Source organism: Hippopotamus amphibius, chromosome 1 (genome assembly GCF_030028045.1).
Source record: "Hippopotamus amphibius kiboko isolate mHipAmp2 chromosome 1, mHipAmp2.hap2, whole genome shotgun sequence".
In the NCBI taxonomy this organism is placed as follows: domain Eukaryota; kingdom Metazoa; phylum Chordata; class Mammalia; order Artiodactyla; family Hippopotamidae; genus Hippopotamus; species Hippopotamus amphibius.
Window position 1 is genome coordinate 151063427 of NC_080186.1, and position 17958 is coordinate 151081384.

General features: G+C 44.7%; 1 protein-coding gene across 4 annotated transcripts in view; it reads left to right on the top strand.

The window, feature by feature from the left end:
• FAT2 (FAT atypical cadherin 2) overlaps positions 1-17958 on the top strand; it is an 82546-nt gene that overhangs the window by 32691 nt on the left and 31897 nt on the right. For all 4 annotated transcript variants that reach the window (XM_057730596.1, XM_057730611.1, XM_057730620.1 and 1 more), the window contains 8 exons: positions 473-531; positions 1899-2210; positions 3200-3410; positions 4940-5079; positions 5727-6008; positions 7852-8062; positions 11241-15299; positions 16806-17002. In XM_057730596.1, coding sequence (XP_057586579.1) covers positions 473-531; positions 1899-2210; positions 3200-3410; positions 4940-5079; positions 5727-6008; positions 7852-8062; positions 11241-15299; positions 16806-17002 — 5471 coding nt within the window. The remainder of the gene's footprint in view (positions 1-472; positions 532-1898; positions 2211-3199; positions 3411-4939; positions 5080-5726; positions 6009-7851; positions 8063-11240; positions 15300-16805; positions 17003-17958) is intronic.

Sequence of the window (17958 nt, forward strand, 5' to 3'; positions counted from 1 at the left end):
AAGTTCACCTTCCTAAATTTACAGAGGAGCCCTCCTCTAGCTCATCTGTGCCAGCCTGGCGTGGGAAGAGCCAGACCTAGGCCCCAGGTCCCAGGTGAATAAGAGAATTACACCAAAGGAGTAAACAGCCACCCCTTTGGGATCTGTCATGAACTGAACAGAGTGACTGTGATCCCTGCTGTAACTCCTGAGGAGCTACACTTGTCACTCAACAATATACCGTGCTCAGCACCCTCCTCATAGTGAAAGAGGGAAGTAGCTGGGAACCCCACTGAAGCCATCACCTCTGCTGTCCTCTCCCCTTCCTCTCGCCCCTCTCTCTCTCCAGAATTCCAGTTCCCCTTCACGTTCTTGCTCTCCAAAGACCAGAAGAATTCTGATCTAGGCTTTGCATGTATCCCTTGAATTTATCCCAGTAAAATGGCTCTGGGAGCCCTTTGCTCCAGTCTCCCTCCAACCATCTCTCCCTCAGGTCTGCTATCCACTGCCCGGCAGCTGGACCGAGAGAACAAGGATGAACACATCCTGGAGGTGAGTGATACTGCTGGACCCATTCACCGGATTTGAAAACCTCCTGCAGGAGGCCAGGCTGGAGCCAAGCCAGGCCTTGGGGCCACATGCACGTCTCTAGGCAGTGGCTCAGGGGGGTTCTGACTCAGGGAGGAGTTGCTACTTAAGCTGAGCCTTGCTGTGGTTGGTGGCAGAGACTCTCAGGGTCCTCGCTGGCTCTCGAGCACTGTGAAGGGACAGAATCTGAAACCATGTCCGGGTTGAGCAGGAAGTGCTGATGGATGAGCAATGCCTGCAGTGAGTATAGGAAGATGGAGAGCACACACGGGCTATGCACTTGTCCGGCCTGCTTTCCAGACCACACCCTCACTCTAGAGAGAGTCAAGGTCAAACACTAGGTCAGCAGCAGAGCTAGGATGAAAACCCAGACCTTTGTCTTCTAGGTCTGCACCCTTTCTAGGATGTCTCTAAAATAAGCATCCCTGGTAACCATTTCAGTGAGAGGCGTTGGTCTGGACCCAGAGGGGATTAAATCAGAAGGAATCTAGTTATACCCCCTCCTGAGCTATCCAGAACTGATGAACAGGCATCTCCTCTAGTCTTAAAGACATCACCTGGGAGGGACATATATTCCTCAGCAGAACTGAAATAAACTTTGCCTTCTATGCTCTCAGGCTCTGGACGTTCCCTTTGTATGAAACAGGCATTACTAGCAAGCAGCAGCTAAATGGCTTTCTAGGGACTGAGGCATTCTTCTTAGTTCAGTAGAGGCATTTATCTTTAAACAGCAACATATTTTTAAAGCTCGGGATCATTTAAAGTGGAAATGTCCCATCTCATACTGATGCACGGGAAGATCTGCCCCTATGTGAAACAGCCCCTGATTCTGAAATAGTTTTAGTGCCTTTACTCTGTCTCTGGATTTCATTTCATGCATTGGGCCGCATGTCTGACTCCAAAGGTACCGCCCACACTTCCATGAACATCTCCGCAATTATTTTTTTTCTAACCTCCAGTAGTTGAAGAAAAGCAAGAACAAAGCTTATCAGAATTATGAGCAAATAAAAATAAAACGGTCTCTGAGAAATGGCCCTTTGCCTCCTGAGTAAAGAGCTCTAGCTTTTGTCTAGAGCCTCTGTGACTCTGTCTTCTTCCAGTTCTTTCTGGTTTCTTTCTCTGTTCTTGCTGGCTTTCCTGTGGGCGAGGTCACCAGAGAACTGGGTTCCAAGAAGGTGAGGTGATGATAATAAAAACCATGCGCATATACCAAAGAACAGACGGACTGGTATTTCCAGGCTTTGGAAAGAAGCAGTAGTGGCAACTGTGGTGGGTGGTGATACATGTTCACTGCCTTGCGTTTGTCAGTTCATACTGGATTCTGTCCCCAGGTGACTGTGCTGGACAACGGGGAGCCCTCCTTAAGGTCCACCTCCAGGGTGGTGGTACGCATCTTGGACATCAATGACAACCCCCCTGCCTTCTCCCACAAGCTCTTCAACGTCCGCCTTCCAGAGAGGCTCAACCCACTGACCCCTGGGCCTGTGTACAGGCTGGTGGCTTCAGACCCGGATGAGGGTCTCAATGGCAGGGTTACCTACAGTATCGAGGAGAGTGACGAGGGGGGCTTCAGTATCGACCCGGTCACAGGTGTGGTGTCATCCAGCAGCACCTTCACAGCTGGAGAGTACAACATCTTAACGGTGAGGGGTGGATGGAGGCCGTGGAGGGGGAGAGGCATACCCGGCCAGGGATTTTCTTTGAGGATAAAGAAGGGACACAGCCGTCAGGCATGATGGAGGTGGTACTCTCCTCCGTGGCTTTCTCCCAGAGAAACTGGGAGTCCCGACTTCAGCCAAAAGATCAGAATTCTGGGCCTTTCTCTTTGAGAGAAATAAGGTCCTTGCCTGAGAAATCCACTCTATTCTTAGAGATAAAGATTTTGGTGAAAGGAGCAGGGACTTTGAAATCAAGATAAGCCTGGGTTCCAATCTTAGCACTGCCATTTTATACCTGTGTGGCCTTGGACAAATCACTTAACCTCCGTGAGCCTTTGTTTCATCATCTGTAAAATGGGCATAAGAACATTTTCCTTGTAAAAAGCAAATGTAGCAAGTGCCTAGGGCCTGGGCTCTCGTGTCAGTAGCCTGAATCCAACCCCAGCCTCACTGCTGGCCAGGCAGACAATCCCAGGCAGGTGAGTTCACCATGCTCAGCCGCAGTTTCCTCCTACAAAAGGAAGGTGATAACGGTACCTCTCTGAGGGTTGTCACAAGGATTAAATTAGATATTGCACATAATGCATTTAGAGCAGGGCCTGATCATAGGGAGGAGCACAATAAATTCTATTTTATTATGTTGACGGCTGCTGGGAAGGGTAAAGGGTCATGCACGGAAAGTCCAGTTTAGGAAGTAGCACACAAAGCCTTCAGTTAATAGTGGCTTTGATTCATTTTTCACTACCCATGAGTTTCTGGAGCCCAGTTCTATGTTTTGTTCACCATTGTGCCGGCTGCAACTGGTTTGGTGCCTGTTTACAGTATACGCTTAACTGTGTGTTGAAGGGATGAACCAGTGGACCAGAGGCCAGCTTGGTCAGTCAGAGGGCGCCCTCTTGGCCTGGCCACCTAGGTCTTCTGGTTTCTTTGCCCCAATCCTACAGTCACAGCCTCAACTTCTGGCCTCTTTTCAGGTCAAGGCAACAGACAGCGGGCAGCCACCACTCTCGGCCAGTGTCCGGCTACACATCGAGTGGATCCCCCAGCCCCGGCCCTCCTCCATCCCACTGGCCTTTGATGAATCCCACTACAGCTTCACAGTCATGGAGACAGATCCCGTGAACCACATGGTGGGGGTCCTCAGTGTCGAGGGCCGACCTGGGCTCTTCTGGTTCAGCATCTCAGGTGAGGGCCCAAGGGTCCCATCCTTGCAGACCAGCCCTAGTCCTCAGGACACAACCCTCCTGAGTGCTCTCAAGGTCTCCCTGGCAGCTGCTGTTCTGGCCATGAGTCGTGACTGCCTCATCCCTGGTTCTCTGGGGGCTGCGGGTAGTTAGAGCACCGCTTCTGCCGAGCTTTCCTTCACACCAGCTGTGATCTCAGGTGAAACCTCCACGGTCTCACTGGTAACCCCAGCCAGAGCCAGACAGGGCCTCAGTTACCCCGAGTTCCTGGGAGACCTAAGACAGCGGTCCAGAGAGACCCAGAGGAGAAAGCACAAGTTTTATGCTTCCTTTTCTGTCTCACTGTGAACATCAGTGCGGAGTGGACGTCACTGACCATAGCCTGAGGCCACCTGTACCCTGGGGCCCTGCTTAACATTCTGGTCCCAGGTTCCAGCCTCAAGATCAGGGAAAGGGTCCATTCTCATAGTAGGAGACACTTGGGTCTAAGCTCTCATGGCTTCCTCTGAAATTCCTTTCTGTTTCTAAATCAAGATTTTGTGAAAACATCTTGGGGGTAGGATGTGGTTCATAAATTCCTTTGGCAATCTGATGACTGTTTAGGTCCTCTTCTCAGAACGATGCACGCGCGCGCACGCACACACACACACACACACACACACACACACATATACTTGCATACAAATTTAGGTGTTTTACAGATTCTCTGAAACCCAGCCAGGGATTCCAGGTCAAGAATCTCTAATCTAAGAGCTTCAGTACCACCTGAATCATGAAGTCCTATTACAGAGACCCCCAGCCTGCTTCAGAGGTTGGACACCAACCCGTTTCAAGCTTTTTGACCTCCTAGATTTACTTCCAGTTCTGATTCACTGCTTTTTAAGTATTTGACTTTTTTTCTTACAGTACATTTAGAGAACACAAATGAGTACAGAGAAGAGAATAAAAATCACCTGGACTCCCACCAATCAGAAGATAATCCACTGTTATCATTTTGATGTTTCCCTCTAGACATTTTCCTTTATACACCCACACACTTAGGGTTAAATGAAAATACTGTCTTATATAACCTTTTAAAATATAACATATCATGAACGTATTTCCATATCACTACACTGATTTCTACTAGCAGACATTTAAATAGCTACATGCTAATTCTATATTTTGGATTCTCATAGTTTATGAAAACAATTCCCTCTTGTTAAACACAGTTATTTCCATTTTTTCCCATCCTTTAGACCATGCAAACTACCTGTAACCCATGATGTAGAGCTCCATTACCCCTGCATGTTTCAATTCTAGTAGCAGAATACATTCTAGGGCAAATTCTGGTCTTCCTCTGCAACTCTTCAGTCCTTATAAGCTTACCTTTTACTGAATCATCACTTGGACCTTGATAATAATTTGACAATAACTTGACAGGATCAACTACCACCTCCTCTAGAACTGCCAGCCAAATCCCATAGTACTTGTGCTACTATTGCCTGCATCACTGAGGCCATGTGTTCTTTCCTCCTACCACCCCTGCAGGTGGGGACAAGGACATGGACTTTGATATTGAGAAGACCACAGGCAGCATTGTCATTGCCAAGCCTCTTGATACAAGGAGGAGGTCGAGCTATAACTTGACCGTGGAGGTGACTGATGGGTCCCACACCATCGCTACCCAGGTGAGAGGCCTCACTGAGAACCCTGAGTTGAGAGGAGATGGGAGGGCTCCTTGGTTGGAAGGCAGCTGTGCTCACCACCATGCAATCAACCCACACTGGGGCCTCTTTGGTTGGGATGAGGATACAGAAGGCTCTCTGTGTATGTGGTATACTTCAAAAAACACTGAATCTAGAATCAAGGTTCTGTGCTCCAGTCTTATCTGATCACTCTCTATGTCTGTGATCTTGGGAGAATTCTTATTCCCACCATGGATCTTTGTATAATGAGGGATTTTATCTAAATGAGCAGTGTCCAATTAAAAACAGCATGCCACAGGGACTACCACAGACATAAGGAATGACAGTAAGTGGGGCTCTGGATTTCTACTCTGGTTTCCATCAGTTTTATTTGCTTCATACACTGGAATTTCACCAAAAAATTTTCATTTGAAGAAAAGGCCCTTTAACAAGAATTTTGTTTTTGAAAACCACTAAACTGCATACCATCTGAAAGCCCTGTGATTTTGAAATCCTATCATTCATTCAACAAATATTTACCAAGTGACTGCTGTGTGCCAGGCCCAGTTGTTACAGTGAAGAACCAGACAGACAAGGTCCATGACCCCCTGGAGCTTACAGTCTATATTCTCTCTCACCCTCCTCCCTAGGTCTACATCTTCATGATTGCCAATGTTAACCACCATCGGCCCCAGTTTTTGGAGGCCCATTATGAGGTCAGAGTTCCCCAGGACACACTGCCTGGGGTTGAGCTCCTCCAAGTGCAGGCTACGGATCAAGACAAAGGCAAGGGCCTCATCTACACCATACATGGCAGCCAAGACCCAGGAAGTGCCAGCCTCTTCCAGCTGGACCCAAGTAGTGGTGTCCTGGTAACTGTGGCGAAATTGGACCTGGGCTCGGGGCCTTCCCAGCACACACTGACGGTTATGGTGAGTTAACTGAAAAACTGGGTAAGGATGTGCTTGCATGCGGACGTGTGGGGGTGGACGCACCTGGAGGCATACTGAAGGTTCCCTTTCCCCTGCTGAGCCAGGTGTGCTGACGCTCACAGCGAGAATCCATGAGATGAGCTGTGACATCTCACAGCCCACCAGAGGCACCTTCCGTAACGGATGCTTGGGAGGGAGGAAAGAGATGGGACAGCTGCCAAAGAAGCTCCTGCAACCTTGGCTTTTTCTGGGCTCACTCCAAATATCCCCCAACAATTCTCTCCTTGCTCCATGACTGCATGATCACATGAACTCACATAGTGTCAGAGCTGGGAGGGACCCAGGGGCCATCCCACTCAGAAGCAAGCAGGTATGTAGAGCACAGATGAAGGAGGACTTACTCTCAGGGTCACGTGCCTGTACTTTTATGACCCTGAGAGTGAGAGTCTCCTTAAATTTATGCCCTCTGTGCCTCATTTGCCTCACTCTAGTCCCAGCCTTGGTTCTACCCATTCCTCTTATCTTACACCTGAGGCCCACAGAGGAAAAGAGCCTTGCTCACCATCATACAGTTCTTTTCAATGGAACTAGAATCAGAGCCCAGCCTCCCCGACTCAAGCTTCTTTTTATTTATTTATTTATTTATTAATTTTTTGGGGGGTACACCAAGTTCAATCATCTGTTTTTATACACATATCCCCATATTCCCTCCCTCCCTCAACTCCCCCCCGCCCCGGATCAAGGTTCTTATGTATTAGTTTATCCTCCTCTGGATGCTTAAATATACGAGGGTGAGTCAAAAGTTATCTGCACTCTGGTTATATTAAAACTTCTGGTGTACCCCCCAAAATATAATAAAAAAAAAACAAAAAACAAAAAAATTTCTGTTGGCCGCACTGTTTTATCAGCGCTTTCCATTCAAGCCTACTGTCTCCCCAGTCACTGCTGTGCAGGTGTGAACGTGTTATATCAGTTCATTTGTAACTGGGGTGCGAGCAAAAATGGAGGCCCCACTTGTGATTTGCACGAAAGAAGAGCAGCGTGTAGTGATTCGTTTCTTGTGGTTTGAGGGTGTGCACGTCTGCATACTTCTGCCCACACTGTCAGCACTCTGCAAAAACTTCATTTTGAGGTGTTAAAGCATCCTCCCTGTAGTCCTTAGCTTGCTCTATTGGACTTTCACCTGTTTGGTCACCTGAAAGCAGCCCTACGAGGACGAAGATTCAGTTCTGATGAAGAAATGAAGACAGTGGTCATTCGTGGCTCGCAGCTCAGACTAAAACATTTTTTAATGAGGGAATACGAAAGCTTGTTGACAGATGGACAACGTGTAATGAAAAGCAAGATTATGTCAAAAAATGATGCATTTGTCTTTTCTAAAAGTTAATTAAAATAAATTCTACAGCCAGAGTACAGATAATTTTTGACTTACCCTCATATAGTAAAGGCTCTGAGAAGTCTTGCAACAAAGAAAACCTCAGTTTCATTTAGTTCAGTGCTCCCTAAATTTACTTGACCGTAGAATTTTTTTTCCTGAATACATGTTAACATCTTGAAGAACGAATATTCTCTGAAAACTAATTTGGAAAATATTGCTCCTCTGCTTATTTCTGCCTTTCTCCTAAAACGGAATTATCCATAAAAATAGCTAACCCTAATAATCACGAATTGATAAATTTATTTAAAAAGAGAAAAGAGTGTAACTGAGAGCAAAATTTAAAGGAATACAGAGAGTTACAATTGGGTGTATTTTCCACTGGCATTCTATTTCATTGACCTTAATCCAACCCCGCCTCTTCCCATTCCACTTGCTCTTCATCCCATTGCCACCTTGGGCCCATAGGTTCGTGACCAGGAGATGCCCATCAAGAGGAACTTTGTGTGGGTGTCCATTTATGTCGAGGATGGAAACCTCCACCCTCCCCGCTTCACCCAGCTCCACTATGAGATGAGTGTTTCTGACACCACGGCCCCTGGAACAGAGCTGCTCCAGGTCCGAGCCATGGATGCTGACCGGGGAGCCAATGCTGAGGTCCACTACTCCCTCCTCAAAGGTGAGAGGCCTGACCTTGAGTCCAGGACATGAGGGGAGGGGCTTCGGCAATAAGGGAAAGCACCAGAGACATGGGTCTGCAAGTTATTCAAGCGTCGGGCTCACTAAGCTTTGGCAAATTATCATTCTAGAGCATTCCCTGGGGCTATAATGACCTAAATTAATGCACTTTCAAAGATGGTAAGAACAGTAACAAAGGATTACTCAAGTCATGGGAGAATTTACACAGAGAATATATATATATATCCACCAACGACCATACGTGTAAAGGATGCTTATGAAGTCCATGAAACATTTTAAAAGATAATATCTTTGTGCATGTACAATAAAAGGGATCTTATAGATACTTGATAAGATATAAGACGTCGTTTTAGGAGTATTTTCGTCTGAGGCCACATCATGATTTCATATCTATTATATGCTTTTTTAATCTTAAAAATGGGAACATTATTGGCGACAGAAACTCTTTGTAAAGATTAAAAGAGAAAATGTATGTTAACACGTTGTAAACTGTAAAATATTATACAAGTGCCAAGAGTTATTACTATCATTGATAAGTGTTAATTATAAGTAGTTAATGTGATGGAAATGATAATATCCAGTACCTAACTAATTATTGATGATAATTGGTGATGTGTGACAATTTATAATTGATATTTAATTATTACTGTTATCTTTAATATTAATACTTCATAGAGCTAGATGCTGTGGAGGGTCAAGAGCGTGACTTGCTCTCTGCCCTGACGGAATAAAATAATGTTCATTTATTCCTTGTCAGTATCTTATACACATTCAGGAAATCAGAACTTTTTACATGCTCCTTTTTCAAAGAAACAGAAGTTGTTATACCTTGTTACGTGGCAGAAGTCTATTCATCCCTGAAGAATAATAATACAATTATAACCCATCAACTGCTTACTTTTGTGACTTCTGAAGTATAATCACATCCTTTATCTCACTGACAACCCCATTGATATTGGTATTAACTTTATTTTACAGAGTTAGTTTTAAAATATTCTTCCGATTATAGAAATAACACATGCTTATTCTTTAAAACCTGAAAAAACCAGGAATGTATGAAGAAGAAAATAACACCCAGCCATGGTTCTCATGACCCAGAGAAAATAATTTCATGTATTTCCCTCTTCTCTTTTTCTATGCATCTTCCTGCAGTGCTTAGATCAAAAAGAATACACAATTTTGTTCCCTAATTTTTTCTCTCAGCAGTGAAATAAGAAATTATGATTGTGTTAAATAGTTTACTTGGCTACTTTTAATGGACGACTTTTAAATTGCTATTTACTCATTAAAACCTTGTTCTTTGACCAAACTTAGGATCTGTATCACAAAGGCAAATTGGGAAATTATCTCACTAATCAGCTGGAGAAGGGTTTCCATGAGTGGGAGAATCAGATGGAAGGTTTTATGATAAAGCCTGGCTATTTACTTTGCCACTGAAATAATAGAATATCATAAAATATGATAAATGAAATAAAACTAGTAATAAGCAGTACTCCTCTAAGTGAAGGACCTGTACCCCTGAGCAAAATTATTCAGGTGTTAGTCATGGTATTAAATAGGTAATGGCCTCATCACAAGAAAAAAATGTATTTGTAATTACGTCAGGTGATGGATGTTAACTAAACTTATTGTGGTGGTCATTTCACAATATATACTTATACATATATCAGTTTATGTTGTACACCTTTAATGAATGTTATATGTCAATTATATCTCAATAAAACTGGAAAGACATACCAGTTATGTAAGCCAAATAAATTCTAGAGATCTCTGTATGACATTGAGTTTAGAGTTAACAATACTGTACTATAACCTCTAAAAATTCAAGAGGGTAAATCTCATGTTAGCTGTTCCTACCACAGTAAAAACAAAAAAGGAAAGGAAAAAAAAGATAGTTGCAGTCAAGTAAGGTCAGACTCTAAAAACTGTGATAACTTTGAGAATTTTTTTTAAGAAAATATGATTAGTTTTCAACATTATCTTTTGTGAACTATGTAATGTCACACAATCACAACTTTCCTCAAAACTTAAATTTGAAATGGTATTATGTATTTATCCAAATAAATATTAAATTTTAAAAGGACTGCAAAAATAATAGGTAATCAGACATGCAGAAATTACTCCATTTTCAATTCTCATTTGGACTTCCTGATAAGTCAGGGAAGACTCTTCAGGGTACTAGAATCTCTTTAATTCTCTAATACTTGCTACTCTTCACCAAAGAAAGACTGTAGGTCTCAGGGCCAGACCCCGTTTCGCAAGCAATAGATTTTATACAGCTTTTAAGAAAATATTTTCCATTGACTGGTTCTTATGGTAAACTTTGATTTATGACAAGCAATAATGGTTTTCTTTTTAAAGTACCAAGATAAAGTTGCCTGTTCAAAATACTTCAAATTAAAAAAATAAATCAATTTAAAGAAAAAAATCCATTAAATAATGGTATAAATTATACACTATACTATTGCGTAGGTAGCAGCTGAATATTAAAAAAATTATAAAGGTGGTGTGAGAAGGCCTGAACTTTAGGAAGTCCAGGTGGGGTGGAAAGGGCATTTGATCAGGAGCCTCAAGATCTGGGTGTGCTATCCAGTTCCTCCCCACTCAAGCCCTTGCCACTCACTCCCAAGCCTTACAAAGGACTTTCCCACAAGAGACTAGAGGTTTTTCCATTCAGCATCAGTTTTGACAATTTATATCTTCATATTTACAGTTTTCATCTATTGAGTGTATAACCGAAGCCATTAAAAGTTATGTAAAGAATGGTTTAAAATTCTATATAGTGTAACTGAAGCTTTTCCTATAAAAGTCGACACTAAAACACAGAGTGGAGTGTACTTTTCCTACAAAGTATAAGTCTCCTTTCTTTGCTCCAAAAACCTATCACTGCTTTGGTTTTTTAGCGTAAGCTGTAACCCAAAGACTTAGTGATCACTGAGGCTTCCCTTTATGGAGCACCTAATAGGTGCACCACATAAGGAATTTCATAAAGTACATACCTACCCTACGTATTATATCATAACTAAACCCAGGGTGGCACAGGATGTGGATTTTGCCCTGTCCAACTTTTGTGTGATTGCCTTTTACTGATCTAGAAAGCCTAGCTGGTACCTCTTGAAGGTGTGGAAAACTTCAATTTATCTTGTCATTTGTTTCAGGGAACAGTGAAGGTTTTTTCAACATCAATGCCCTACTAGGCATCATCACTCTAGCACAGAAACTCGATCGGGCAAATCATGCCCGGTATACTCTGACAGTGAAGGCAGAAGATCAAGGCTCCCCACAATGGCATGACCTGGCTACAGTGATCATTCACATCTACCCCTCGGACAGCAGTGCCCCCATCTTTTCAAACTCCGAGTACTTTGTAGAGATCCCTGAATCAATCCCTGTGGGTTCCCCAATCCTCCTTATCTCAGCTACAAGCGCCTCAGAAGTTACCTATGAGTTAAGAGAGGGAAACAAGAATGGTGTATTCTCCATGAACTCATATTCTGGACTCATTTCCACCCAGAAGAACTTGGACCATGAGAAAATTTCATCTTACCAGCTGAAAATCCGAGGCAGCAATATGGCGGGTGCGTTTACTGACGTCATGGTTCTGGTTTACATCATTGACGAAAACGACAATGCTCCCATGTTCTCAAAGTCGGCTTTTGTGGGCCAGATTAGTGAAGCAGCTCCACTGAACAGCATGATCATGGATGAAAACAACAACCCCCTCGTGATCCGTGCCTCTGACAGTGACAAAGAAGCTAATTCCTTGTTGGTCTATAAAATTTTGGAGCCAGAAGTTCTGAAGTTTTTAAAAATCGATCCCAGCATGGGAACCCTAACCACCGTATTAGAGATGGATTACGAGAGCGTGCCCTCTTTCCGATTCAACGTTTATGTCCATGACCAAGGAAGCCCCATCTTATTTGCACCCAGGGCTGCCCAGGTCATAATCAATGTCAGAAATGTAAATGACTGTCCCCCCAGATTCTCAGACCAGATATATGAAGTAGCAGTACTGAAGCCCATCCACCGGGGTATGGAGATCCTCATGGTGCAGGCCAGCGATGATGACTCAGAAGTCAATTATAGCATCAAAACTGGCAATGCTGATGAAGCTGTTGCCATCCACCCCATTACTGGTCGCATATCTGTGTTGAATCCTGCTTTGCTGGGTCTCTCTCGGGAGCTCATCATCAGGGCTTCTGATGGCCTGTATCAAGATACTGCACTGGTAAAAATTTCTTTGACCCAAGCCCTTAATACAAGCTTACAGTTTGACCGGGATGTCTACAGGGCAACAGTGAGGGAGAATTTGCTGGACAGAAAGGCACTCGTGATTCTTGGTGCCCAGGGCAATTGTTTGAATGACACCCTTTCTTACTTCCTCTTGAATGGCACAGATATGTTTCGTATGGTCAAGTCAGCAGGCGTGTTGCAGACAAGAGGTGTGGGGTTTGACAGAGAACAGCAGGACACTCATGAGGTGGCAGTGGAACTGAGGGACAATCGGACACCTCAGCGGGTGGCTCAGGCTCTGGTCCGAGTGTCTGTTGAAGATGTCAATGACAATCGCCCTGAATTTAAACATCCACCCTACTACACCATCATCCAAGACGGCACAGAGCCAGGGGATGTCCTCTTTCAGGTATCTGCCACCGACCAGGACTTGGGGGTGAATGGTGCTATCACATATGCATTTGCAGAAGATTATACATATTTTCGAATTGACCCCTACCTTGGGGACATATCATTAAAGAAACCCTTCGATTATCAAGCTTTAAATAAGTATCACCTCAAAGTCATTGCTAGGGATGGAGGAACCCCATCCCTCCAGACTGAGGAAGAGGTACTTGTCATCGTGAGAAATAAATCCAACCCACTGTTTCAGAGTCCTTACTACAAAGTCAGAGTGCCTGAAAATATCACACTCTACACCCCAATTCTCCACACCCAGGCCCGGAGTCCGGAGGGACTCCGGCTCATCTATAACATTGTGGAGGAAGAGCCCTTGATGCTGTTCACCACTGACTTTAAGACTGGTGTCCTCACAGTGACAGGCCCTTTGGACTATGAGTCTAAGACCAAACACGTGTTCACAGTCAGGGCTACAGACACAGCTCTGGGGGCATTTTCTGAAGCCACAGTGGAAGTCCTGGTGGAGGACGTCAATGACAATCCTCCCACTTTCTCTCAGCTGGTCTATACCACATCAGTCTCAGAGGGCTTGCCTGCACAGACCCCTGTGATCCAACTGTTGGCTTCTGACCAGGATTCAGGGCAGAACCGTGATGTCTCATACCAGATCGTAGAGGATGGCTCGGATGTTTCCAAATTCTTCCAGATCAATGGGAGCACAGGGGAGATGTCCACAGTCCAAGAGCTGGATTTTGAAGCCCAACAACACTTTCACGTGAAGGTCAGGGCCATGGACAGAGGAGATCCCCCACTCACTGGAGAAACCCTTGTGGTTGTCAATGTGTCTGATATCAATGACAACCCCCCAGAGTTCAGGCAACCTCAGTATGAAGCCAATGTCAGTGAGCTAGCAACCTGTGGACACCTGGTTCTCAAAGTCCAAGCTCTTGACCCCGACAGCAGGGACGCCTCCCGCCTGGAGTACCTGATTCTTTCTGGCAACCAGGACAGGCACTTCTCCATTAACAGTTCATCAGGAATAATTTCTATGTTCAACCTTTGCAAAAAGCACCTGTACTCTTCTTACAATTTGAGGGTAAGTGCTTCTGATGGGGTCTTCCGAGCAACTGTGCCTGTGTATATCAACACTACAAATGCCAACAAGTACAGCCCAGAGTTCCAGCAGCATGTTTATGAGGCAGAATTAGCCGAGAATGCAAAGGTGGGAACCAAGGTGATTGAGTTGTTAGCCATAGACAAAGATAGTGGTCCCTATGGCACTGTAGATTACACCATCATCAATAAACTAGCAGATGAGAAGTTCTCCATAAACCCCAGTGGTCAGATCACCACTCTGCAGAAACTGGATAGGGAAAATTCCACAGAAAGAGTCATCGCTATTAAGGTCATGGCTCAGGACGGAGGAGGACGAGTGGCCTTCTGCACTGTGAAGATCATCCTCACGGATGAAAATGACAACCCCCCACAGTTCAAAGCATCTGAGTACACTGTATCCATTCAATCCAATGTCAGTAAAGACTCCCCAGTCATCCAGGTGCTGGCCTATGATGCAGATGAAGGTCGGAATGCAGATGTCACCTACTCAGTGGACTCAGTGGAGGATTTGGAAGAAGAAGTCATTGAAGTCAACCCAACCACTGGTGTTGTCAAGGTGAAAGAGAGCCTGGTGGGATTGGAAAATCGGGCCTTTGACTTAAAAATCAAAGCCCAAGATGGGGGCCCTCCTCACTGGAATTCTCTCATGCTGTTACGACTTCAGGTGGTTCCCAATGAAGTATCCTTGCCCAAATTTTCTGAACCTCTATATACTTTTTCTGCATCAGAAGATCTTCCAGAGGGTTCTGAAATTGGTTCTGTTAAAGCAGTGGCAGCTCAAGATCCAGTCATCTATAGTCTAGTGCAGGGCACCACACCAGAGAGCAACAAGGATGGCATCTTCTCCTTGGACCAAAACACAGGGGTTCTAAAGGTGAGGAAGGCCATGGATTATGAGTCCACCAAATGGTACCAGATTGATTTGATGGCGCATTGCCCCCGTAATGACACTTACTTGGGTTCCTTGGTCTCTGTCAACATCCAAGTGAAGGATGTGAATGACAATAGGCCTACATTTGAGGCTGATCCATATAAGGCTGTTCTCACTGAGAATATGCCAGTGGGCACCTCAGTCATTCAAGTGACTGCCAATGATCAGGACACTGGGAATGATGGCCAGGTGAGCTACAGGCTGCCAGTGGACCCTGGCAGCAATATCCATGAGCTCTTTGCCATTGACAGTGACACTGGCTGGATCACCACACTCAGGGAACTTGACTGTGAGACCAGCCAGATCTACCGCTTTCACGTGGTGGCCTATGACCATGGCCGGACCATCCAGCTATCTTCTCAGGTCCTTGTTGAAGTCTCCATTACAGATGAGAATGACAATGCCCCCCGATTTGCTTCTGAAGACTACAGAGGATCTGTGGTTGAGAACAGTGAACCTGGTGAACCTGTGGCCATTCTTAAAACCTTGGATGCTGATATCTCTGAGCAGAACAGACAGGTCACCTGCTATATTACAGGTAAGGATACCTATCTTGGAATAGAGGCACTGGGGCGCACTGAAATTTCCAGTAATAGGTTCCCGAAGACAAGGGTTTAAGTCCTGGCTGTGCCACTTACTAGTGTGCCCTTGGGTAAATCACTTAACCTCCTAGGACCTCAACTGCTCCATCTATAGACTTGGCATGCCTCTTCTCATTCAACTCACAGGGATGCTGGTAAGATCTAACTTGAAAAAGTTTTGAGAGCCCCCTATAAATTGGAAAGTGCTTGGTAAAGAGGATTTCTTATTATCTTAGATGGAGTAGATAGATTAGAAGGGAGATTCTGTAACTGTTCTCAGTTAGCTTCTGGGAGATGGGGAGGGAATCAACAGTGGTGTGGCCCTTGAAAACTCTGTGAGGTGACTGTCCTTGTAGAGTAGTATTCTGCCTAGAGCAAGTTGTGGATAGTGGAAAATGCTTCCTCGTCAATCGTAGGACCTAAGTGTTGGTGCAAAAAACAGTTCCTTGGACATGATTCCAGCCCAGTCCCTTCATTTCATACCTGGGAGAACCAAAGCCCAGAGAGGGAGAGAAACGCAACCAAGGTCACCCTCCAAGCTTGCATCAGGGCTGGGATTAAAACCATACCCTACAAACTGCTTTCCCCAGTGGATACCTATGGCAAACCTAAATTTCCCCAATCTCTGTCCAGTGGCTAAACCAGCCAACCAGTGGCTAAAAGAGAGCGTCTTTACTTCTCAGTGTCCCTTTCCTAGTCTCCCAGGTACCAGGTCATCCCATCCCCATAGTCATGGTTTCTTCTGCTCTCACATGTCTGGTGGAGAGTTAATGAGCCTAAAGTTCCAACCAAGAATCATAGACTCCTGGAGACAGATCCTGGATCAGAGCTGTTTGAAATATGAAGTCTCAGTGAAATAGAATCTTATAATATCACACTCTTAAAAACGCAAAAGTCTTAAAATCTCTGAATAATAGGATAATAAATGTCAATATATCATCCACTCTTGGAATAGCTGAACTCTGGATTTCAAAAATCCATCTCCCCTCTCAGTGACTGATGTCAAGGAAAGATGATCAGAAGCAAACCTGGTGATCCATCTGAACCTTCACTTAGCCTGTGTCCTCAGTTGCAGAATAAAACATCAGGGAGTTAGTGCTCTTGATCACTTCCCACCCCTCCACTGTTGAACAAATACTAAATACTAGAAGGTTCTTGTTTAGAATTTAAATCTGCTTCCCTTTAACTTCCTCTGAGGCCTTCCGATACACAAAAGTAAAAAACCTGCCCTCAGCCACACATTCTGGAGCAGTGTTTCTTACAGTGATAGTTCCACTTAACAGAGGTCTTTGAAGTTGGTAGAGGCTTCATATCACCAAATAACTGCCTCGTTGCAGAATTATGGGTCCTTAGTTAAGGGAGGAAATTTTTGCCTTTCCCAGCAATCAGATGGACAGCGACCTAGGGCACAAAGCCTGGTTTGTTCCTGATGCTTGGATTCAGGAAACTGTCCATCTTTTTAGAGGGAGACCCTCTGGGCCAGTTTGGCATCAGCCAAGTTGGAGATGAGTGGAGGATTTTCTCGAGGAAGACCCTGGACCGTGAGCACATGGCCAAGTACTTACTCCGAATCACAGCTTCCGATGGCAAGTTCCAGGCTTCGGTCCTCGTGGAGATCTTCGTCCTGGACATCAATGATAACAGCCCACAGTGCTCACAGGTGAGAGCCTGGTGAGGGTGTGGGAGGAGTAGAGGCAAGGAAGCTGGAGTGAAGGACAAGAGGAAGGAGAAGGACTCAGGGTACCATCTCTGGGGCTGGCCATTGTTGACCACACCTACCCTTGCTTCTCCCCGGCTGACCTCAGACTAGTACCCTAGGCAGGACCCATTCTAGGTAACTCTTTGGCAACCCCACCCCTACCCCGGCCAAAGAGATGTCACCAAGCCCTTTAGGACCCATGGTACACACTTCTCTCCCTACACTCCCTAAAAAGATCCTTTTCACTGCAAAACATATCCAGAAGTAAAGTAAGCCCTTCATTCTCCAAACAGAGTCTGCTATGCCCAGTGGGAAAGCCCCTCCACTGCTCAGCTTGTTAGCATGGCTCATCGTTACCAAATACATCCAACAAGACCTGTCCTGAGACACCCCGCACCCCTCACCATGCCTATATACGCATATCCCCACATCTTCATGGGTTATACAGACCAACATATACCCTCCTCCAGGTTATACATACACACAAACACGCAGACAGGGCAGTTACCCTTTGGATAAGGGAGACTCTCCTAAGGACCTCATGTAATTCAACACTAAGTTTTCCAAGGAAAATGCTGAATGGGGTGTGTGTGTGTGTGCGCGTGCACCAGGAGAAAAACTGAATTCTCAGAGGGCATAAATCAGCAATCATTGTCAGGCAGCTTTGCTTTTAGATATACTTTCATAAACATAGCAGATAATTTCTAATTTTGGAAGGATTTGCATTACTTCAAAGTTTGCAGATAAACTATTAACATTTAAATTTTATAACATCTCAAATTAGCATAATTTAAATTTATATAAAATCCAGCCATTCGGTATATATATATATATAAATACAAACTTATACATATGTACTCACACACATACTCAAAGGATCATCTACAACACTATAAATATGCAAATACCTATATATA